Source organism: Gossypium hirsutum, chromosome D11 (assembly GCF_007990345.1).
Source record: "Gossypium hirsutum isolate 1008001.06 chromosome D11, Gossypium_hirsutum_v2.1, whole genome shotgun sequence".
Lineage (NCBI taxonomy): Eukaryota > Viridiplantae > Streptophyta > Magnoliopsida > Malvales > Malvaceae > Gossypium > Gossypium hirsutum.
The window spans coordinates 52,871,205-52,896,011 of NC_053447.1; the positions used below are offsets into that span (position 1 = coordinate 52,871,205).

Genomic DNA, 24,807 nt, shown 5'->3' on the forward strand with positions numbered 1-24,807 from the left:
CTGTGTTTATCGCCATAATGGGTGGCTCTATTCCAGGATCTCTTCTACAAACAAATTTATACTCCAGGAAAAGCTTCCTAATTGTACCTGTCGTAAGAAGTATTAATTTTATGCTTGAATTGGATAAGCTAAAATGAGAGGCAATTAAATTAAGAGAAGCCTGGAAGAGAGCCCGCGTTTGAAAGTGTAACGAAAGACTGGGTTCCATTTGAAGATTAGAGTGAGAGACCAGTAAAAGCTGAACCATAGTTCAGGAAGAAACAACCCGAGCAAAGTCCATCTCTCAGCTTTTGCTTCAGCAGCTGGAAAGTAGCTTACTCTATAAACCCAAATGAAACATATGGTTATGGAGATTGAAGCTGAAAACAACTGAAACAGTTAGCGTCCCCTTGCTGGCCTCGTTTCAAAGAGTGGAAGATAACTTTTGCTTTCCAATTTTCCTTTGTTCATGATAAAATCCCAAGACTTGACAACCCAGAATTTCCCTGAGCTATGCCCACCAATACCCAAAACCAAAACTAGCAAAAATTATCCAACAAATGAAGTCCAGTGAACAAAAGAGCTTGTTAATGAAACCACTAACCTCTGATTTTTGTTGAATTGATTCATCATACCATTATACCAAGCTCCAGAGGAGAGATGGGACAAAAGCTTTGGCCTGAAATGAGCTCCCACCAGATTCTTTCCATTGCAAGGGTGTCTCTTTGAAGTCAACTTAGCAGCTCCAAATGACTAATATATAATACGTTATGCACAAAATTTTGCCAAGTGAAAAAAGAAAGTGATTTTGTAAATTATATAGTTTACACAATCTCATAATGGCTCAATACGTAAAACTGGCCTTAATCAATTTATTCATACAACTACCTTTAGGCATTTATGATTCAATTATTTTTAGTCCTATATAGCGACTTTCTTAGCAGAGAGATTTTAGTGGTTCAATACATGGCCACAGTACAGGCTAGCAAGGCAAAAATAATAGACTTGTAAGTAACTGAACTAGGCATCTTGCCATTGTCCTTCCGGAAAAAGAGTGCTTGGTATACAGGCAAATTGATGGTAACCAAAACCAAGCAGAGCAGAATTTGCAACCCAAATTGGTCCAAAACCTTAAAGTCCTCATCTGCATCCAAGATGACCTTCTTGATTGCCCCAAAGCTACCAAACAAATTCAACATTGCAAGTGTGGCTAAAATATCAAACATCGGTGAAGTGGCACCAAACTCAATCAGCTCTTGTTCGTATCTTTCCGAGACGTTTTCATCAGATACTTTGGCAGTGAGGGCGAAGGTTAGCTGTGAATACCCTAATAGCTTCAAGATGGTTTGAAAGAAGGCAAAGAAGTATGAAGTTGTTCTCTTGAACAACCACACCCTTTGATCATTGCACCAACCTCGGAATGTGCCTCCGCACCATAGGAATTCACCAAGGCTGTATGCACGGTGTACAAAGGCAACATATACAAATGGGACCACCCAGGGGCTTGATATCTGCACGTTGCCATGGTTTTACATTAATATATCATCCTTCGAGATAAATACTTAAGAATTTAAGAACTTCATACCTTAGGAAACAATGAGAAGCCTTTAAGCAGGCAAAGGCATGGGACTACAACATAATACAGCGTAGCCAAGCAGTTTGCAGCCCACAAGTTGAAAGGACAGTAAGCAAGTCGAAGCTTAAGAGGAATCCTTTTATATCCATACACCAAGGAACAGTATCTTGATAGGAAAATTTGAAGGTGACCTTCTGCCCATCTCGTATGTTGCACCAGCAACTGCAATAATGTTGTTGGAGCAACTCCTAAGAAGCCTTCTCTTTCAGGGTTTAAGTACATGGATTTCCATCCTCTACATTTTATACTCAATCCTGTAATTATATCTTCCACCAGAATGCCATACTTTAAACCCATCTGCCACCAAAACCTTATTTTCATTACAAATGAGAAATGCTGATTCATGTCTGTTTCCATCCTAAGATGATAGAACTCCAACCCAAATCTGCTAGATGACACTTCTTACGAGTAACCATAACTTACCAATTGAATTAAATTACGGGTTCATGTTTGTATATGTATTTAGGTAAGTGAGAACTAACGAAATGCACCTCTTTTCCCCATGGTGTGTTGTGTTCAAAGGTACAGCTTGCAAGAACTTTACATGTTTCTTCAAGGACGCTTGCACTTTCATTAGCTTTTGTATCTTTTAGTTTCTTCCAATCAACCTTATAGTTTTTCTCATATTGCTTCCCACAAAGAGCCTCTCTCCTGTGGAAGCATCCTGTTCCAATGTACATTGGCCCTCCATTTGCGTCAAGTCCTGCAAGCTCCAGCTTTATTGTTGAAAAAAAAAATCATCAAAATTAATCATTGTTTGCATAAAATTACCTTTCTATTATAGGCTTAATTACCTGTTGTATTACTCGAAAAGAGCTACCATAAATATCATTTTTGGTGAGATTATTGAATTTCTGAGGAAACTGTATATAGGCGATCTCATCTCCCTTCTCTTCATCCATGAAAATGCATAAAGAATATTTGATTGACTTTGAATTATTTGAATACATATCACAATCCACGTTCAAAATAATTGGACCATTACTTATCCTTGATGATACCCTGATCTATTTTCCACCATTAAAATCATTAACAAGCAAATTAAATGTATAAAAAATATACATATTTAAACCTATATAATTGATAGTATACTTACAAGAGCATTCATGGCTCCAGCTTTGAAATGGTGGTGATATTGAGGTCTTTTCTCTCTTGCCAAATACACTAGAGTTGGCAAAGGGTCGCCTTTAATATCCACAGCATTGGTGTCTCTTCCATCAATTAGTATCTAAGAAAAATTAATTAAAACATCATTAATTAATTAAGCTCAACTATTCAAAGCTTAATTAATTAGAAGTTTATGAAATGAACAATTTACTTGAAGGATGGTTTGATGATCACGTTTACTTGTAACAAAATCCCACTCACGAAATCCTTTATGCTGCTTACGAATGTAATCTGGAATTCGATCCAATTTTGTGGTGGCTTCAATCCTCATTTTCATTTCATCGTATAGTTTCTGCATGATTATTCACAATACATTAATACACCCACATCTTTGATGTCAAATGCTAGAGCATGTATATGCTTATGCACTGTGATACCCACACTTATTACACCTATACTATAATAAATATCTATCTATATTATTAAAAAATTCTTTTGTAAAATTTAGTGTTATAAATTAATTCGACAAAAAATTAATTAAAAATTTATTTAAAATTCATTTTTAAAGAATAATAAATATTATAATAATATTTTTATTATTTTTAATATAAAATGTTTAACTAAAATAACTACTTAAAAAATGAAATGACCAAGGATTGAATTAAAATTTTATGAGAGTTTATTATGTTACTTATAATTCAATTATTAAATAATTTTTTAAAAATTTAGTATAATTTATTTTCTTCCATAATTGTGACTTAATCTAATAATCTAAAGGTCCCTATAAGACAGTCAGTTTTTTTTTCTTTTCTTTTCTAAGTGCAAAAAAAAAATTTAAAATTTTTTAACCTGCAAATGAGTTTTTAAATCCCATGGATATGCCTAAAAAATAATATTCACTCATTAAAATCTAATGATTATAAGAATTAAAATAAAAAATTGAACGTTACTCCTTTATTAGATTAATATTTTTATTTTTAATAAAAAATTATAATTTTAATTTTTTTTTAAATTTTATTGTATAAATTTTTCTTTAAAATTTTTATGATTTTTTAAATAAAATTTAATTTTAAAAGGACTTAATTGATTTTTTTTAAATGTTACTAAAGCTTTTTTGACCCTTTAGCTTTAATAGTTTCAAAATTTTCTAATTTACTTCCAATAAACTAATAGGGGTCAAATTGAATAAATTTGTAAAGATTGTGTGCTAAATTTGCTATTATACCTTATATATAAACACCAAAATAAATATTTAATGGTACAATTTTAACGGAGAGCTATTTTGCTCACTCATCTTACATATAGGAGCTAATTTGCCTTTTTTTTTTTTAAATAGAGAAGCTAAAATGCAATCTAAGGTATAATATGAGATTTCGTGCTTGATAAATATTTTCTTTTATATTCATTACTTTAATACATTAATGCTTTTGTGGAATACATAAAGCTCCAAATTATATTACCCGAAGTTCAACTAAGTAACTAATTGGATTAATGATTTTTTTATTGAAAACTAATTGAATTAATAATTAATAAGGATAAGAAACTCAAGTTATGGCCTATTGGTAGAATATTCATCTATCCTAAGATCAATTTAGGTTTAAATCATCTTTGTACCAAAACATAATTAATAGGGATAAAATAAAATTTAGTCGTTGAACTTGATACTTTTTTCAACTTGATCTTTGAACTTTTTTGGTCCACATTTATCTTGGAACTTGATAACTTTTTTCAATTTGGTCTATGAACTTAGATTTTGTCATGTCATGCCTTCACTTTAAAATTTTTAAAAAATTATATTATAAAATCTAAGAAAATAAAAAAAATTGTTACTATTTAAAAAAAAATTCAAGTGATGACATGACACAATCTCATAGTGCAACGCCATCATACCTTAATGGAATCCAACTTCATGTACCAAATCGAGAAAATTTGACAAGTTCATAGACTAAATAGACAAAAAAAATTTAAAGACCAGTGTAAGAAAAATGGCCTAGTGCAGAGACTGAATGTTACTTTATCCTTAATTAATACCATTGTTGATGCAAGGAATCAACAAGGGAGGAGAGGGTTAGAACGGTTCACGCTTGTAGGCTGGAGAGTCGTAATGAAGGAGATGAAGTGGAGAAATTATGGGGAGTTCCCATGGTGTAAGTGAGAGATAAGAAATGCCCTTGGTGGTTGAAAAGTGGAAGAAAGAAAGAACCCCCCAAAAAGACCCCATTGCCCTTTTAAAAATAGAATGTCGGTAATGACAATATATCACAAAAAAAAGAGAAATAAAAATAAAGAACACACAAATTTTTACGTGGAAGCCCTTTCGGAAAAAACCACGAGCAGAGGAGAAGATAATTCACTATGTCAAATTCGAATAATTACAAGAGGAGTAGACTATGTCTATTTATAGACTTGTAAAATTATATTCTAATAAGAGTGTAGTAAGATTGAAACACCTTATTTTAATCAATATCAAATAAATGGAGTTTAATAAGGTTTAAAAAACCTTATTTTAAAATAAAATAAAAGAAGTATAGTTCTATAGGGATTTTACTTTTATTTTATTTTATCACTATATTTTATTTATATAAGGATTTGGGTCACTTAATTCTAACAATCTCCACCTTGACACGAATTCTCAATGAACAAGTTCTTCATCGCGAACTCTCAACGAACAAGTTCTCCACCTCTTTTATAAAATCCCTTAAGGGTTTAACTTCAACAATGAAAACCAACCAAGTCTAAGCAATGCTCAAACTTAGTTATAGGAAGTGACTTAGTCATCATATCTGCAGGATTTTCATGAGTACTAATTTTGCTCACAATAATATCACCACGAGCAATAATATCACGAACAAAATGATACCGAACATTAATGTGTTTTTTTCTCTCATGAAACATTTGATCTTTTGTAAGGAAGATGACACTCTGACTGTCACAAAATACTGTATTGATTTGAAGGTCTTCATTGAGTTCACTAAAGAGTCCCTTCAACCAAATAGCTTCTTTACAAGCCTCAGTAATTGCCATGTACTCAGCTTTAGTGGTAGACAAAGCAACTGTAGTTTGCAAAGTGGCTTTCCAACTGATTACACAACCTCCGATTGTACAGACATAACATGTGAGAGATCTTCTTCTATCAAGGTCTCCAGCAAAATTAGCACCAACATACCCAATGACTCCATCTCTGGTTCTTCCAAACTGCAAGCAAACATCAGTAGTACCTCATAAATATCTTAAAATCCACTGAACTATTTTCCAATATTCTTTACCGGGATTCACCATGTATTTGCTAACTGCACTGACTACATATGATAAATCTGGACTTGAACAAACTATAGCATACATGAGAGATCCCGCTGCACTAGAGTATGGAACATGTGACATGTATTAAATCTCAACATCTGATTGTGGAGACAAAGCCGATGAAAGCTGAAATGGATTGCTAAAGGAGTACTAATAGGCTTAGCATTCTGTATATTAAATCTGCAAAAAACTTTCTTAATGTACCCCTTCTGACTTAGGTACAATTTACTTGTTTTTTCATCTCTGAGAATCTCTATACCAAGTATCTTATTTTCTAGTCTCAAATATTTAATCTCAAATTCTTCACTTAATTGGGCTTTGACCTTTCTTATCTCTCCTTTATCTTTCACTGTTATTAACATGTCATCAACATAAAGGAGCAGATACACAAAAAAACCATCACTATTTTTCTTAAAGTAAACACAACTGCCAAAGCTACTTCTTTTGAAATCATAAGAAGTCATAAAGGAATCAAACCTCTTGTACCACTGTCTTGGTGACTGTTTCAAATCGTAAAAAGACTTTTTCAGCAAGTAAACATAGTCCTCTTTTTTTGAGACTGTAAAACCCTCTGGTTGTTGCATGTAAATATCCTCCTCAAGTTCTCCATGCAAAAATACAGTTTTTACATCTAACTGCTAAAGCTCCAAATCATGCATGGCCACAATACCAAGCAAAGCTTGAATCAAACTATGTTTCACAACTGGGGAGAACACATCTGTGAAGTCCACTCCTGCAATTTGACTGTAACCCTTTTGCAACAAGCCTTGCTTTATATCTGGGTTCTTCAACTCCTAGAGTCCCCTATTTCTTTTTAAAAACCCATTTACAACGAACAACCTTTTTACCTTTAGGACGTTTCACAAGATTCCATGTTTTATTTTTGTAGAGTGATTTCATCTCTTCTTGTATAGCAAACATCTACTTTTCTGAGTCTTCACAACTAACCACCTCAGGATAATTAGATTGCTCTTGGTTTGCATCTATATCTTCAGCCACATTTAAAGTATAAGCAACCAGATCAGCCTCGGCATACTTCTTTTAGAGGTTTAATTTCTCTTCTAATTCTGTTTTTGGCGATAGAGTACTGTGGTGAAGAAGTAACTCTATTCTAAATTTTTGTACTGACTTAAGGAGTTGACTCTGTTGTAGATTTCTGGATTAATCTAATGCTCCACCTACTTTTGATTTTCTTTATTGGAAGAGTCTTTAAGAGAAAAGTTAGGTAGCATAGTAGTTTTATTAAAAATAACATCTCTACTAATCACAACTTTTCTATTTTCAAAACACCATAACTTATACCCTTTTACACCAACTTTATAACTAAGAAAAACACATTTAATGAATCTCGGTTCAAATTTTCCATTATCAACATTAGCATAGCAAGACACCCAAAGATCTTTAAATCAGAATAGTCAGCAGGATTACCAAACCATACCTCTTGTGGAGTCTTTTTCTCAATCACGGTAATGGCGTCTTTGAAGTATAAAATTTCATTGTTGGATCGTAACACCATATTCGTGTTATGGCAGATAAAAATATAGATAGTTCTTATACAGATAGACTTAGAAGAAGCCCTGCTAGGGGTAGATAAGATACCTTCAACATTGACAGAGGAAGAGAAGATGCGCAAGGATCGAAAGGCGTTAACACAGTTACATCTGCATTTGCCTAACGAAATTTTATAGGATGTAATGAAGGAGAAGACCGTCGCTAAATTATGGAAGAGGTTGGAACAAATATGTATGTCAAAAACTCTAACTAGCAAGCTACATATGAAGCAACGTCTTTATGCTTATCGTTTGGAGGAAGGTGAATCTGTACACGAACACTTAACAGTGTTTAAAGAAATTCTCTTAAACTTAGAAGTCATGGAGGTTCAGTATGATAAGGAAGATCTAGAGTTGATTCTACTTTGTTCGTTGCCCCCGTCTTATTCAACCTTTAGAGATACGATTTTATATAGTCGCGAGTCTCTCACGGTTGATGAGGTTTATGATTCTTCAACCTCGTATAATAAGATGAAGTATCTTATGGTTAAAACTGACTCTCAGGGAGAGGGTCTCATTGTTCGTAAAAGATAATATCGGAATGCTGATGATGATCGTGGAAGAACACAGGAATAAAATCTTTATGGTAAATTTAAAGGTAGATCGAAGTCTTCAAACAGAGGTAAAACTTGTAACTTTTGTAAGAAGAAAGGGCACATTAAATCTGAGTGTTATAAACTACAGAACAAGATCAAAAGGGAGGCTACGAATCAAAATGAAAAACAACCAAAAAATTTCGGTAAGGCTGATGTTGTAGAAGACTACAACGATAGTGAACTTCTAGTCGCTTCTGTCAACAATTCTAAAGTGGGCGAGGAGTAGATCCTTTATTCGAGCTGTACCTTCCACATGAGTCCCAATCGAGATTGGTTTACAACTTACGAAACAGTGTCTGAAGGCGTTGTTTTGATGAGAAATAATACTTCATGTAAAATTGCAAGTGTTGGAACAATTAAAGTTAAGATGTTTAATGGAGGTGTCTAAACACTTAGTGACGTACGACATGTTCCAGAATTGAAGAGAAATTTAATTTCGTTGAGTACTCTTGATTTAAAAGGGTATAATACACAACTAAAAGTAGGGTTTTGAAGATTTCTAAAGGTTCTCTCGTTGTGATGAAAGGACAGAGAAAGACTGTCAAGTTATATGTTTTGCAGGGTTTTACAATTACTGGTGATGCAGCTGTCGCATCCTCTTCCTTATCAAATGATGATATTACTAAACTTTGGCATATGCACCTAGGGCATATGAGTGAAAATAGCATGGCATATTTGAGCAAAAGAGGAATGGGTAAGGAATTTACAAACTGAAGTTCTGTGAGCACTGTATTATTGGGAAGCAAAAGAGAGTTCGATTCACCAGAGGAATCCATAACACAAAGGAAATGTTGGAGTATATTCATTCTGATCTGTGGGGGTCATCCATAGTGCCTTCGAGAGGTGGAACTAATTATATGCTAACTTTGATTGATGATTTTTCCAGAAAAGTGTGGCGTTCTTCCTAAAGCAGACAAGCGATGTGTTTTTCGCATTTAAGTCTTAAAAAAACTATGATTGAAAAGCAGACGGGAAAATAAATAAAATACCTCCGCACAGACAATGGCTTAGAGTTCTGTTCTGATAAGTTTAATAAATTGTGCAAGTTAAAAGGGATCGTGAGATACTTGACAGTTCGTCATACTCCACAGCAAAACGGCATTGCAGAATGAATGACCAGAACGATCATGGAGAAGGTTCGATGTATGTTGTCAAATGCCAAGTTACCAAAGTCATTTTGGGTCGAAACAGCCTCTACTGCATATTTTTTGATCAACTAGTCTCCATCCGTTGCCATTGAGAAAAAGAATCCACAAGAGGTATGGTCTGGTAATCCTGCTAACTATTCTGATTTAAAAATCTTTGGGTGTCCTGCGTATGCTCATGTTGATAATGGAAAATTGGAATCGAGATCCATTAAATGTGTTTTTCTTGGTTATAAAGCTGGTGTAAAAGGGTATAAGTTATGGTGTCCTGAAAATAAAAAAGTTGTGATTAGTAGATATGTTGTTTTTGATTAAACTGCTATGCTACCTAACTTTTCTCTTAAAGACTCTTCCAATAAAGAAAATCAAAAATAGGTGGAGCATTATATTAATCCAGAATCTACAACAGGTCGACTCCTCAAGCCAATACAAAAATTCAGAATAGAGTTGTTTCTCCACCACAATTGAGAAATTAAAATAAAGAACACACAGATTTTTACGTAGAAACCCTTTCGGGAAAAAACCATGGGCAGAGGAGAAGATAATTCACTATGTCGAACTTGAATAATTACAAGATGAGTAGACTATGTCTATTTATAGGCTTGTAAAACCATATTCTAATAGGAGTGTAGTAAGATTGAAACACCTTATTCTTATCAATATCAAATAGATAGAGTTTAATAAGGTTTAAAAAACTTATTTTAAAATAAAATAAAAGAAGTATAGTTCTATAGGGATTTTACTTTTATTGTATTTTACCACTGTATTTTATTTAAATAAGGATCCGAGTCACTTAATTCTAACAGCCCTAATCCCAAGAAGAGTATATATAAGAGTCTATGGTAGGACCTGCATAGTGACCAAAATATTCATGCATAACAATTGCCCATTATTAAGGGAAGGTTATAAAAGGACATTGCTTGAGACGAAAAGCAATGGTGAGATCTTTATGTCGTGGGCGAGGTTAATTTTATTTAGGAAAATTTGCTTGAATTTCTTCTTACAAAAATTATGGTAATTTGCAAATATTTTGAATTGTGTTAGCATCGTAGGTATTTCAATTGTTCGTAAGTATTTAAAATTATCCTAACGTTAAAGGTAAATCAATCGTTCAAAATTAAGTTCGCCTCGGAGGCGTTAACAACCATTTGGGATTATGCTAATGTAATAGTGTGAGCCATTGTTCGGTGAATGAACCCTTAGTGGAAGGGTGTGAGAGTTGTACTTTAGTGGAAGGATGCCTTTAGTTGTATTGTAGATGAGTACCATTAGGAGCTACACCATTTGTGGTATCATAGTTGGGCACCTTTATTCGTAGTTAAATTGCTTGTAGATATGTTGTTTCATAACTTTTCAAAGGGTGCAACTGTTGGCTTGACGGTCAAAGATTACGCAATAGAAAAATCAAATTGAAGATGCAATTGTTGACCTGACGGTCATGCTAAAGATGCAACCATTGACCTGACGATTCGATATTACACTTATTATGCCAAAAGTACAATTGCTAACTTGATGGCATTGGATTACGCATTGTAATAGACTGCACAATTGTAAATACAGGGAGTCAACAAGGGAAGAGACATGTAAGAGAAAGTGGTAGGGATTTAAAATGGTTCATCCTTATATGTCAAAGAGTTATAAATGAAAGAGATGAAAGGGAGAAAGTATGAAGAGTTCCCATGGTAAAAAGGGAACTAAAAACTACCTTTAGTGGTTAAAAAATGGAAGAACCTTTAAAAATATCCGCTTACCCTAATTTCAAAAAGAGTATATATAAGGACCCTTGATGAGACCTACATTGTGATCAATATATTTGTGTAACAACCATACTAAAATTGATTTGTCCCAAAAAAAATTAAAAATTAAAATAAAATCGAATCAGTCTCATCAATTTTAAGCTTATAGGGTATTTGAATCTAGTTGGTCATTATATGAATTTTTTATATTATTTAAATTTAAGTTAATAATTATTTACAACAAAGTTTATATTTGAAATCTTTTAAAATGTTTATATTAAAATTAATAAAATTTATATATGTAATTTCTTAATTTATTTAAAATAAAATGAACTAAATATATAAAATTAAAGTTCATTTTTTATTTTCTCAAAAGAAATAAATTGTTTTAATCAAAATATAGTATATTAACTTAAATTCTAAACTTTTATATTGATTTTATTACTAAAATTTACTAAAGAAAGTAATGGACATTTAGTAATTTATGGAAGATGAGACAAAGAGTCATTGGGCTTTTTCCCCCACAGGTGTCGTGAAATATAGAATTGATGGTGCCGCTAACGGTAGCTGGTATAAGTGTCACGAGGCTAGACCTTTCGTCTCGTAATCCGTGCGGCCTTAGGCGATCCGTTCGTCTCAAACTCGCCTAAGTCAGCCTTTACGTCCAAAAGTGAGGATTCTTTAGAACTCCTCCAAGGCACCAATATGTATAGCGGAAGCGATTGTGCCAAAAGAAGCTAAGCCAAAGAACAACAGAAAGCCATAGAAAAGAATGCACACAAGGTGTTTGAGTAAATGCTCTCAGAACTCTATTACTCTTAAGAATTCAGAATACAATGGAATGAGTACAAATGAGGGGGAGGCTCTCTATTTATAATTGAGCTCCCCCAAAACCGACAGTCAAGATACATTTACATCGACGGATAAGATTTAACCATATCCCTTAATTTTAGGGATTTACAAGATAAGCCTTATCAAATCAAATCTAATCTTTACAAGATATGATTCCCTCTATCTTCTAAGATTAGTTACCATGTTAGCCTAAGTTGCCATCTCTTCATTATCGGGCCAACTAGTCTTCAATCTGACAGGCTTGTCCAATAGCTCTTTGAATCGGGCCAATTCTTGTGGGCCAAACGATCTCCATCTGAGTAATAGACCTCTATGGGGCGCATCTTGTGCCTTGGTCACAGGCTTTGCACTTTGGCCCGTGACATTCTCCCCCACCCATTCTCGCAACGCCCTCGTTGCGACTTCCGAATGGCACTGACTTGATTCACCTTTGAACCCTCTCGTTGCCTTGGCTTCTTCCTGACTTGTCTTGCAATCAGGTTGTCCCTTCCTTTAAAACCTTTGTGTCAGCTTCCGTCGCATCTTTACTTGAATCGTTGCACTCGTTGGTACATCTTGTTGGCAAGAAGTCTCCGTACTAACTTGCCCAAATTTTGACTAGTTTCCTTTTGAATCATCTCGATTCTCACACCTTGGCTTCGTATTGCCCACAGTCCCTTGGCCTCCTTGCTCATGAACTTTGAAAAGGCCCCTACGACCTTGCCAAGCCAACAAGTCAGAATTCAAAACACTATCAACGTGTTCGCAATGTACCTTACTCGCACTATTTACTCGTCCCGACTGTTTTTGCATCGCTCCCTTTTTCTTGATGCCCGATGCACAACCCACCTTTCCCAAAGGTGTCGGCTTCACAGTCGAATCTGCAGGCTTCATATCGAACTCTTGAGCCACTGACACTTCCGAAGAAGCTTTCGTAACTTTCCGTTCTATCGAGTCAATGTTCCCCCATACGAAACATCCTCGACTAGTTGGATTGACGACAACACCTTTGCCCCCACCTTCATATCTCGATGCACCGGCACAATAATTTTTGTTAACAGACCAGTGCTAATATGAATTTGATCGGCGCATGGATGCAGAACTGTTTTAATCCTGTCAAGGAAGTTTAAGCCAAGTACATAATCGTAATCATCTAATTCGATTACCTTAAAGTCTTCCTTGCCCTTCCATTCGCCGATTTGTAGTTCCACATTCTGAACTACTCTCAAAGTTGGGGCCTCCTCAGAATTTACTGTCTTGATCTTCCTATTTGATTTCCTAATCGATAGACCAAGCTTCTTTGTAGCCTTCTCCGATATGAACAAGTCCGATGCTCCTGTATCAATAAGAGCACTCCGCTTCTGACCTGCAATGTTGATGTCTACAAACATCAACCCTTCTTTTCCATTCCTTTTCTTAGGTATGAGCACCATCGAATTGACCCTCGATGGCTTTCCCTCAATAAGCTTCGCCTCTTCCGGCTCATCATTTCTCTTAATAGCCGAAACTGAAGATACCTTTGGGTAGTCCCTCTTCATGTGCGGTCCCTTGCAAAAGTAGCATCGTAACTTTCCCCTCTTTTCTTTCGGGCTATTAGGTCTCCACTTCCCATTTCATGGTTTCCTATCATCACCATCGCTACTACTACCGTTGCCATCATAGCTTTTTCCCTCTTCATCCTCCTCATGGTACCCACCATTGCCTCTCCTGTTGGGCTTGGAAGATTCAAACCTGTCCCTTCTCGAAGCAAGTTCCACTATGGACTCCGCTACCATCATGGTTTTTGTAAGTTCCTGAACTCCTTGACGTTGCAATTCTTGCTTCACCCATGGTTTCAGCCCATCTGTAAAGGAGAAAAATACTTCCTTCTCGCTCAAATCAGAGATCTGGAGCATGAGTTCACTGAACTCCCGTACATACTCCCTAACTGTACCTCGTTGCATTAGCCGTTGCAACTTTGCTCGAGCTTCGTCCTCGGTATACTCGAGGTAGAACTGTGCTTTAAATTCACTTTGGAACTTCTTCCAAGTCCCAATTTTGGTCCCACCACGTCTCACATCAGTGGACCTACGTCGCCACCTTAACAAAGCAACATCAGTGAAATACATAGCAACAGTGTTTACCTTTGTGACATCATCTTTGATGTTCATCGCACGAAAGTATTGCTCCATGGCCCAAAGAAAGTTGTCCACTTCACTTGCGGATCTTGCCCATTTAAACGCCTTCGGCTTGGGCACATCCATCGCTTGTAGCTTCGGCTTTGAAGCCAACATTCCATTCCCTATGGCAGCCTTGAAAATCTTGAGCTCCCCCTTAAGCTTATTGATCTCCTCCTTCAAGGCTGTCACCATAGCCTCGAGAGCGTCGTTCTTTTCAGCCAGCTTTTTCTCAGAGGAACCGATAGTATCCCACACAAATTCCCTGAGTTGTTCTTACAATGTTCACAACCCATCATTGTATCTATCATTGACATCGTCGATCCTCTCCTTGACGTCCCCCATGGACTCCTCGAGATTGACGACTCGATCCTCCAAAGCTGAAATTAAGTCCCTTGATCGACTCGCTTTTCTAGCCCTTTCTCGGGTCTCCATTGGCTCATTCTGACCAAGAACTTCTTTCGACATCCCAAAAGTGCCTTTGAACCAACAACTCGAATATTACTTGGTTCAAACCTTGCTCTGATACCACTTGTCACGGGGCTAGACCTTTCGTCTCGCAATCCGTGGGGCCTTAGGCGATTCGTTCGTCCCAAACTCGCCTAAGTCAGCCTTTACGCCCAAAAGTGAGGATTCTTTAGAACTCCTTCAATGTACCAATTTGTATAGCGGAAGCGATTGTGCCAAAAGAAGCTAAGCTAAATAACAACAGAAAGCCACAGAAAAGAATGCACACAAGATGTTTGAGTAAATGTTCTCAGAACTCTATTACTCTTAAGAATTCAGAATACAATGGAATGAGTACAAATGAGGGAGAGGCTCTCTATTTATAGTTGAGCTCCCCTAAAACCGACGGTCAAGATACATTTACATCGACGGATGAGATTTAACCATATCCCTTAATTTTAGGGATTTACAAGATAAGCCTTATCAAATCTAATCTAATCTTTACAAGATATGATTCCCTCTATCTTCTAAGATTAGTTACCATATTAGCCTAAGTTGCCATCTCTTCATTATTGGGCCAACTAGGCTTCAATCTGACAGGCTTGTCCAATAGCTCTTTGAATCGGGCCAACTCTTGTGGGCCAAATGATCCCCATCTGAGTAGGGGTGAGCATTTGATTGAATCAAATCGAATCGAATCGAAAATTTTTGAGTTAATCGAGTTTTCGAATCTCATTTTATCATCCTAACTTTATTTGAAGTTTTCTCGAATCGAGTCGAGTGAGATGGAATTCGAATCGAATCGAATCGAATATATTTGTTCAAGTTAAATTTAAAAAAATAATTTTGGGTCCTTGTAACCATTGTCACCCATCGTAATAAAATTTGTTCACATTAATCAAAATTTTTATTAACTTTCATCTCTTCATAATTTATTTATTAATTTTTTATATATTGGTTAGCTTCTTTGCTTGCTTAGTTGTTTCAATTATCTTCAGATTCTTGTCACTATGTATTTTAGAATTAAAAAATATATTAAATGTAAAAATATAATTTTTTAATAAAAGTTATTTTAAAAATAAAATGTGAAATTAATACCAATATAAAATTTTAACACGAATATTTTATGGCATAATTAATAATTCAGTTTTAATATAAATATTTAATATGACTAAACAATTCAATAATATAAATAATATAAAATGTGAAATTTAATTTAATAATATAAATAGTAGATATAAATAAAATTATTACTATTTATGTTTAGTGATTTTTTTTGGATAATTTTGATTTTTTATTTGAGAGTAAAGGGTGAGAAGTAAAAGTTTAGGGGAAAAATAAAAAGTTTTGGGGAATAAAAGTTTGAGGGAAAGTAAATAAGGGGAGTAAAATTTTGGAGGGAAAATATTAAAAAAAAATTGGAGGGGGGAGGGTTTGGGATAAATTGGGAGGTGGGATGGGAATGGAATAAAAGTTTTAGGGGAAAAGTGGGAGAGAGTAAAAATTTTGGGGGAAAAATAAATGGTTTTGAGGGTTTTTGGGAGTAAAATTTTGAGAAAAATAAATAGGAGAGTAAAATATTGGCGGGAAATGGATTTTGGGTAGATTGGGGGGTTGGGAGGGGAAGGGAGTAAAAGTTTTGGGGGGAAAGTGGGAAGGAGTAAAAGTTTTGAGGGAAAAGTAAAAAGGTTTGGGAGTTTGGGATAAAAATGTAAAATATTATAGTTTGATATTCGAATTATTCGAATTATTCGAGTTATTCGAATTCAAAAACTCAACTCGATTCGAACTTGAAATTCGAAAAAAAAAATTCGAGTTGATTCGAATAACTCGAAATTCGAATTTTTTTTTCGATTTTTTCGAGTCGAATCAAGTTTTGTTCACCCCTACATCTGAGCAATAGACCTCCATGAGGCGCATCTTGTGCCATGTTCATGGGCTTTGCATTTTGGCATGTGAGATAAGTGGGATCCTAAGAGATCATAGCAGTCGGTCGTCCATAACTTTTTCAAACCTTTGGCTAAAGTTATTGTAGTCAAAGAAAGAAGCCTTCACCATTTTCTTTGCATCGAAATGGCATGTTGATTGCAGTGTGATCATCAAATCTAGAGCATCCTATGTGGGTGTTAGTCTGTCAGTGTCAATTGTATCTTTATTGTGTTTGAGGATTCTATTTTTATAATTTATGTTTCTTTTCTTTTATAATATTTGGTCTAAATTGTTGATATTATTGACTATTCAAATTAAATTTTTAATATAGATTTTTTTAAAAAATACTATTCTAACAAAAAAATTTATTTTAGCATGATGAGTTAAATAAATTTTTTTTATTTAAATTCAAATCGACTATCAAAATTATTAACGGTGCTAATTAATTGGACTAACTAATGGCATGATTTTTTCTCCTTTTTTAATAATTATAAGATAATGGTAAAATTGTTGTTTTGATTTCTCTACTATGCTCACATAAGTTGATCATTTATTTTTATAATGACATTAATTAGTCCAAATCATTTACTTCTCATATGTGATAGCTACCTTATTATGTTACTATCGCATCCTTTGTATGCTAAGAAATGTCCAAGGATAAAAAAAAAAGTTATTTAGAGTTGAAAGTTTAGAAGTGATTTGTTTTTTCAAATTTATATGAACATTTTGGTAGAAACAAGAGAGATCATGAACATAGCAAAGTGACATGGCACTTTATTTTTTTTCTAAAAATGATATAACTATAGTCGAATTTCAATTTTGATAATTATACTGCGCTCAAATTTTTTTTCAACTCAAATTTAAGATCTAATCTTTATACTTCAACTTCTTGACATAATTTTGTACATTAACTTTTACGACATTAGTTAGCCCAAATATTTTATTTTGATGAATATGATGATGTAATCTTTAAGAGTTGTTAACACCATTAATATTATCTATTAAATTCATGTCTATTGTAACTTTTTTATTACATGATAATCATGTGAGTATTTTTTTTTACAATTCAAATAAAGAATTCATATAATAATTAACGCAGTAGTATAAACTATAAAATTTAATATATTGAAAAATAAACTATTCTGTACTCATTTTTACTTTTTTTTAATTAATAAATTCATCATAATAACTTGCCAGATATAATATATTATATCATTACTTATTACATAAATAATTAAAATTTTCTATTTAAAACTCGTTTTGTGATAAGCTGAGTTCGAAGAAGAAAAGAAGATTTGTTATAGAAACTCCAAGGAACTGGGGGAAGAAATTGGCCCACCCACACTATCTCAGGAATACAAGGGACATTTGGCATTGAGATAACAAAGAAGAAGGGTAAGGAAAAGTTAAGAATTTCCTTATGAAAATGACTGTATCTTTCTTCTATACAGTACCGAGGCACCGCTCACAGGAAGCAATGGTTTAGTGACAAATGGTAGGATTAAGAGGCACGTGGTTTTTTAGGAATTTGTATTTTTATTAACTTTCCCTAATTTTCCTTTTTTGATTAATGAAAACATAATAAAGTAATTCAATGTAAAATTTAATTCTTTATTATTATATAAATTCATTGAACAAAAGTTTTAAATAAAATCATAATTCTTATTTATAAGTATGATATAGAAATTCCCGCTAACTAAATTTATTTAATTATATATTTTGTATATTAATATTTGATGCATCATCGATATATAAGTCTCATACACTATAAACTAATAACAAAACGATATATCATCATTATTGTAAAAAAGAAAATTGAAAGACTTCAAAATAAATACTACCAACTTTATTAAACATAATTAAATATTAATTATAATTATAATTATTTTATTTTTTTATTCAAGTTTTGGATTTCGAGTTTCAAATTTACGGATTGAGATTTGAGATTTTGAGTTTCGAATTCTATGTTTTTTTTTTGTGTGTGTTTATTTATGTTCAACTATTATAATTAATATTTCTTCTTTAAACTCTACAATATTTCTTGTCTTACACAAATAATAATGTGTCATTTTATTATTAAGTAATAATGCATGAAATTTACGCACAGATAGTGTATCAAATATTCTCTTATATTTTATTAATATTAAAAATTTTATTAAGAAGTTATTTTTAGTTTTTTCATTTTTGTAAGTAGTGGATGGCTATGTTTCAGAAAGTTACGTTTTTATAAAAGAAAAACAAATAGCTCCAAGTGGTGTTGGCATTACAAGAAGATAAGTTTGTCTTTGGTCCAACTTACCGAGTTAGCTAAAAGATTCGGTGAAATTATATTTATAATATTTCAGAAAGGAGCTTAAATTGGATTGTTTTGTTGACCAGGTTTAGGGTGAGGTGTGCAGTGACGCATAGTTTGGATAAATTGTAAAAATAGTCACTCTAATTTGCCCCAGATTACATTTTAGTCTCTAATATTTGAAATTTTACGTTTTAGTCACTTACGCTATTGTTTTGTTACGAAGTGGTCCCTCTACTGTTAAACTCCATTACCCCTAAGGCAGTCCTACATGGTAATCTAAATGAGTTTTAAATTTGGACTGCCGTTAGGGAGGTAACGAAACTTAACGGTAGAGCGACCACTTTGTAATAAAACAATAATGTAAATGACCAAAACATAATATTTTAAATATAAATGACTAAAATATAATCTGAAACAAACAAAAAGTGACTATTTTTATAATTTATCCGTAATTTTCTCGTAACAAGTTAGTAGAATTTTTTAAGAATTGTAACGAATAACTAGAAAAAAGACAAAAGAATCTTTTGAGAATGCATCAATAATTTCGCAAAATGCAAATCGGAATCAAACATTAAACAATATGCGTGCAAGAAATTAATAGTAAATTTACCTTAACTGAAAGCCACTCCGCATTCACTGGTTCGGAAGCTGTCCTAAAGTACGCCTCAGGAGACGTTGGTTCCACTTTCAACTTTTTGCAGAAAGGCAGCCATGTCTTTGAGAAATTTGCAGCCTCTAACATGGCATAAAACGTTAAATCCGATCCCCCATCATCTGATAAATAGATGCTTAACTTCTCAGGTGGATAATCATATGCCATCACTGATAAAACCGTATTCACCACTATACTAGGTGGCTCCATCAATGGATCAGCCGTGCACACAAATATGTCTATACCCGGTAATTCTTTTCCGAACCTTTCCAAGATTGAAAGTAATGAATTTCGCGTAAATGGGGAATCATGAAAAACGACAGAATGAAGATATGTATGTACCTTTGAGAGAGCCTGTCAATGTAAGGCAAACGGTAGACTGAGTTCCATCTACTAACGGTGGTGAAAAACCAATAAAGACAGAACCATAGCTCAGAAAGAAACAGTCCAATCCATGTCCATCTCTCAGCTTTTCCTCCGACTGGGAAAAACATTACTCTATACATAACAATGAAGCAGATGCCGAGAAAGATTGAAGCTGCAATACACCTGAAAAAGATTCGTCCTATAACTTGCTTTGTTTCGAAGAGAGGAACATAATTACTTTTTGCCATTTCTGTAATTTCCCTATCTCAACTAGTTCTGTAGATGGTGCTAAGATGGAAGCTTAGCATTGACTTTATAATGTGGGATTACGGCACACTTCAATGCTATGCTTTGCTTTTACTTTAAAAAAAAAAAAAACTCAAGTTTTTCCGTTTAAGAAACTTATTTTTTTAAAAAAATATTTAAGTAATTGTTTTTTAACTCGTACTTAAACTTTCACAATGCATCAAAAAGACTTCAAACTTTTTTAAAAAAACAATTAAGCCCCTGTTTTTTTTCCACACAATTGGGTACTTAAATTTTCAAAGTGCATCAAAAAGACCCTCAAACTTTTTCAAAAAAGCAATTAAGCTCCTACTTTTGTTTGCACTCAATTGAGTACTTGAACCGCCCCTAATTTCTCAATTAAAGTCACCACGTGTCACAACTATAGCGTGACATATGACAAAAAAAATGCTAAAAATAAAGATCAATAAAAATTATAAAAATAAGTAAATTTTAATAAAAATATAAAAATTTATTAAAAATTAGAAGAAAAAATTATAAAATATATAAATATAGAAAAATATTGTAAAATTTTATAAAGTCGTAAGAAAATTATAAAAAATATAAAGAAATATAAAATTTATAAAAGAAATTTATAAAACTTATCGTACTAAAAGAAGCATTTTATAATTTTTCTATAATTTTATTGTTTTTTATTTTTATCATTTTTCGCCACATGTTACATTGTGTTGGAACACATGATGACTTTAACTGAAAAAAAACTAGAGGTCATTTATTTTAACGATCAACAGTTAAAGTTAATGGTTAAATGATCTTTTTGATGCATTTTATAATTTTTTTATGATTTTTATAAAATTTTACAATATTTTTATAATTTTTACGATTTTTATATTTGTAACATTACAAAAATTGGGGGTTAGTGGAATCGAATTTGTGAATAGAGAGGGAGGGAGAGTGGTCATGCCCTAAAATTTGAGATTATCTGTGCGTTTTAGGAAATAAATGAGGTATTGGTTTGTTGGTTAAGTGTTAATGAAATGTTCCTTGAAACTCAAGTTCAAATCCCTTTTATTGCATCATTTTTATTATTTTGTAAATTTTGTCTTAAACCCTAGCATGTGACATGCATTGTTTTTAAAATAAATATTGCAAAATTATTTCAAAAATGAGGAAATAGCTTAATGGTTAATTGATAAATAGAAAAACATTGAAATTAAATTGAGGTTCTAAGTTTGAATCCTTTCCTATGCAAAATAATTAATTTTTATAAAATCTCTTATTTTTAATGTGTGTGTCGCCGATACCCTTGTAACCGTAGGTATAAATGTTAGATTTGACACAAAATAACCAGTCTTTAATCTATTTTTACTCACCCTAGTCGTTCCTCCCTTCTCCTCTTTTTACTTCAATTTTTTTCCTTTCACAATTGTTGCCATCACCCATAATACCTAGTTTTATCATCTATTTCTTTTCTTTTTGCCACAAGATTTTGCATCATCTCCTCCATCATATTGCTGTCATTTTTCTCTAATTAAATCAGCCACCAATCTAAAATCTTAAGTCTCCAATATTGATGCCTATCTTTGCCAAGAAGTGTCATTGTAGCCCCTTTCACCTAGCTTGTGTAAGTTTTTGTTTTCTTTTAATTTCTTGATTAATCTTGTTAATTAAAAACCTAAATTTCCAGATCTAGAATTTGGGGAAATTTTCAATATTTTAAAGTTATTTTATATTTTAAAAGGATCACAAATTTGTTCTTGAATCAACCCCAATTTTGGCCACCAAGGGTGGTGGTACGTGTGCCTAGGTGTAAGAAAGGGGACTGTTCTGTTTCTAAATTTTTGCCCATCCATTTCTAGCATTAATTTGAGTTCTTGAACCCTCCTAATCAGCCTTTAATTACATATGAATTAGGGGAAAACGTTCTTGATCAATTGGCCATTCGGATCTCACAAATCGGGAAGCGTAAGTGCGATTAAATGCAAGCTAGTTTGTTGTATCGACATAGTTATTAGATAAAGGTTATAGATTGGTTAAATGAAGGATTTTAATCAATATTGACTACTGGTTTCTAGTATGTATGTGTTAGGTGCTGACCCAAATGCCCCAAGTCAACCGTAAAGTCGAAAGACGTTCACATATATGATTCGCATCAAAACAGTGTAAGATATCTAAATAGTTTGGATTCGTAAAATAGTTGTAATTGTGACAATTGGTTTGAACCCATAAGTGGGTGTTTAGGGGGTTATTTAGGAGGTGAATTAATTGAATTTATATTGGTTTTGAATTTAGGTTTGTTTTAAGGTTTATTAAGGAAATCGGAAGATTCGTTAGTGTGTTGCGAAAATACGTAAAATAAGGTGTGGGTGCTAAACTCATAAACTTGTTTGATAATGATAATTATCATGTTATATTTTATGATTTAGATTTTTGATTGGATTGATTTAATAGCCAAATAATTAATTTGTAAGTGGCCAAACTAGGTACGTTTCGAACCGTAAAAGATTGATGTGTTAGCAAAGTTGCTAGTTTGACAGTGTGATTATGTGATTGATATTGTGATGCATGATTGTGTTATTTGGTATGAGATTTATTGTATGTATGACATGATTTGTTAAAATATGAGTTTATGAATGATATGATTGCATGAAAAAAAGTTGCTATGTTATATTGGAAATGTTTACACATGCACATTGGAAATTCGTAAAAGTATTTGAAATTGTGTAATGTTGAATGATACTATCTTAATGGTAATTTGAAAGTTGGAACATTGATTTCATTCACTTAAAGTATTCAATTATTGAAGGCATGTTGAGCATGTCAATTAAATGTGAAAAGTATTAAATTATGGCTATGTAAATATTGTATGACATATTGTATGTGCATTGGGATGAGATATTTTGTAGTTAACAAAAGAGTTCCGTGGAGTACCGGTGGCATATTAAGTCCGCATTTATTCATAGACAGTGCATTGCATTTGGAGTATCGAGGGAATAGGCGATTATATCGCATTATTTGTTATATGGCAATTTTACTGCAATATTGTTATTCGGTGGTTTTATCACATCAAGCTTTACTCGCATTCGTTGGAGTTTGGCATATGGGTTCTGGAGAACTCGTGGTGTGTAATGGATGGTTTGGGTGGGAACCTTTTTGCATTGCGTCATTCTCATAACATACTCGAATGTTATTGATTTATGCTACGTATTGTGTTGTTTTGAATGGTATCAAAATTAATGATTTTTACTCGAATGAATGATGACTCATGCTCATACACCATTTGACATCGATTTGATAATTTCTATGTAATGATATAAAATTCCAATGATGGTTCTGTGTTCTTCTGTTAATGCTAATATGCTTCACTGTATTTGCTATTTATGAGTGTTTAAATAATTATTTGACTCACACTAAGCTTTCATAAGCTCACCCCCCATAGTGTTTAATTTTTCAGGTAAACCTCAAAACTAGGACTAGACCCGGCATACGGAGAATCACCTTGGACCTCAAACTATTTTTAATAAGTTTTGATCAGTCTCTATTGGTTTTGGTTTGTAATTTTTAATTATTTCTGGTTTGTGTTTTGGTAACTTTTCATTTGGAAATTTTTGCATCCATGGATTACTCAAGCATAATAATCAGAAAATGCATAATGTTTGGCTTAAGTAAAATTTGACATTGTTCTCTAATTTCTGTTGCATTGCAAAGGAACCGTTTCTGAGAAACAAATTGATAAGACAACTAGGTTCCAAAATGACTTGAAAAATGATTTTTTTCGTTGCATTAGTTTAACATTGAGTTTTTACAAAGATGAGCGATAAGCAAACGATTTTTCTAAAACAATACTATCAACAATAAAATAAATCTTTAGTACAATTGACCCAATAAATGAATGTTTTAAATTAACACAAAAGTACAACTACAAGTTTTTCTGTAAAATGAGTTTATTTAAAATCTTCAAAAGTAACGTAAGTTAGCTTAGCCATTTCAGTGGCTAATGTAGCCTTTTCAATCTAGCCCTAACGTCTAAGCCGGGTTTGAGAGGTTACAATAATTTTTTTTTCTATTTTTTAATAAAATTTAAATATTTTTATATTTTTATTAAAATTTAATAATTTTTATAACTTCCATTGATTTTTATTTTTTATAATTTTTTGCCACATGTCATGCTGTGGTTGTGACAAGGATGGCTTCAACTGAAAAAAAATTAGAGGCAGTTAACTTTAACGGTAAACTATTAAAGTTAACGGTTAATGAGCCTTTTTGATGCATTTTACAGTTTAAGTACCTAATTGAGTGTAAAAAAATCAGGGGCTTAAATTTTTGTTTTTGAAAAAATTTGAGAGCTTTTTTAATACATTTTAAAAGTTCAAGTACTCAATTGAGTACAAAAGAAAAAAGTAGGGACTTAATTACTCTTTTTTTAAAGTTTGATGACCTTTTTAATGCATTTTGAAAGTTCAAGTACTCAATTGAGTGCAAAAAAAGTAAAGACTTAATTGCTTTTTTTGAAAAAGTTTGATGTCATTTTTGATGCAATTTGAAAGTTTAAATACCAATTGAGTGAAAAAAAAAAGAGTTTAATTAAATTCTTTTAAAAGTTTGAAAACTTTTTACATCCTTAAACCAAATTTTTTGAATGAATATGAGACTATGGGTAGTGGATATAAAGGTAGTTCATTAAATAAAAATTCTAAGATAATGTACTACTCGCATACTTTTGATAGGAGTAAATTACTTTCATGACCCTTATAGTCCAGGTTCTAATACACTCTCGAAGGCGCAGGATTTGAAACCATTGATGTCCTCGACGTGCTCTACGGTGGCGACGACAA

At 33.0% G+C, this 24,807-nt stretch overlaps 1 protein-coding gene across 1 annotated transcript; it reads right to left on the bottom strand.

Moving 5' to 3' along the window:
- Positions 1-774: 774 nt before the first annotated feature.
- On the bottom strand, positions 775-20,052 carry LOC107935224 (cellulose synthase-like protein E1). Its single transcript, XM_016867794.2, has 8 exons — positions 19,703-20,052; positions 19,319-19,625; positions 2,934-3,074; positions 2,712-2,843; positions 2,410-2,622; positions 2,107-2,331; positions 1,565-1,912; positions 775-1,490 (listed from the first exon to the last, which is right to left on the bottom strand). Exons 1-8 carry the CDS (start codon positions 19,972-19,974, stop codon positions 939-941), a joined length of 2,190 nt encoding a protein of 729 aa, XP_016723283.1. The 5' UTR covers positions 19,975-20,052; the 3' UTR covers positions 775-938.
- Between the last annotated feature and the right edge of the window lie 4,755 nt (positions 20,053-24,807).

What these genes read in the sequence shown, in the direction of transcription:
- LOC107935224 (XM_016867794.2), bottom strand. Translation starts at nt 19,974, where the DNA reads ATGGCAAAAAGTAATTATGTTCCTCTCTTCGAAACAAAGCAAGTTATA. An exon ending in CGGAGTGGCTTTCAGTTAAG is followed by an intron (nt 3,075 to 19,318) that starts GTAAATTTACTA and finishes ATAATCATGCAG; the next exon opens with AAACTATACGATGAAATGAA. An exon ending in GCTTCTCATTGTTTCCTAAG is followed by an intron (nt 1,491 to 1,564) that starts GTATGAAGTTCT and finishes GGCAACGTGCAG; the next exon opens with ATATCAAGCCCCTGGGTGGT.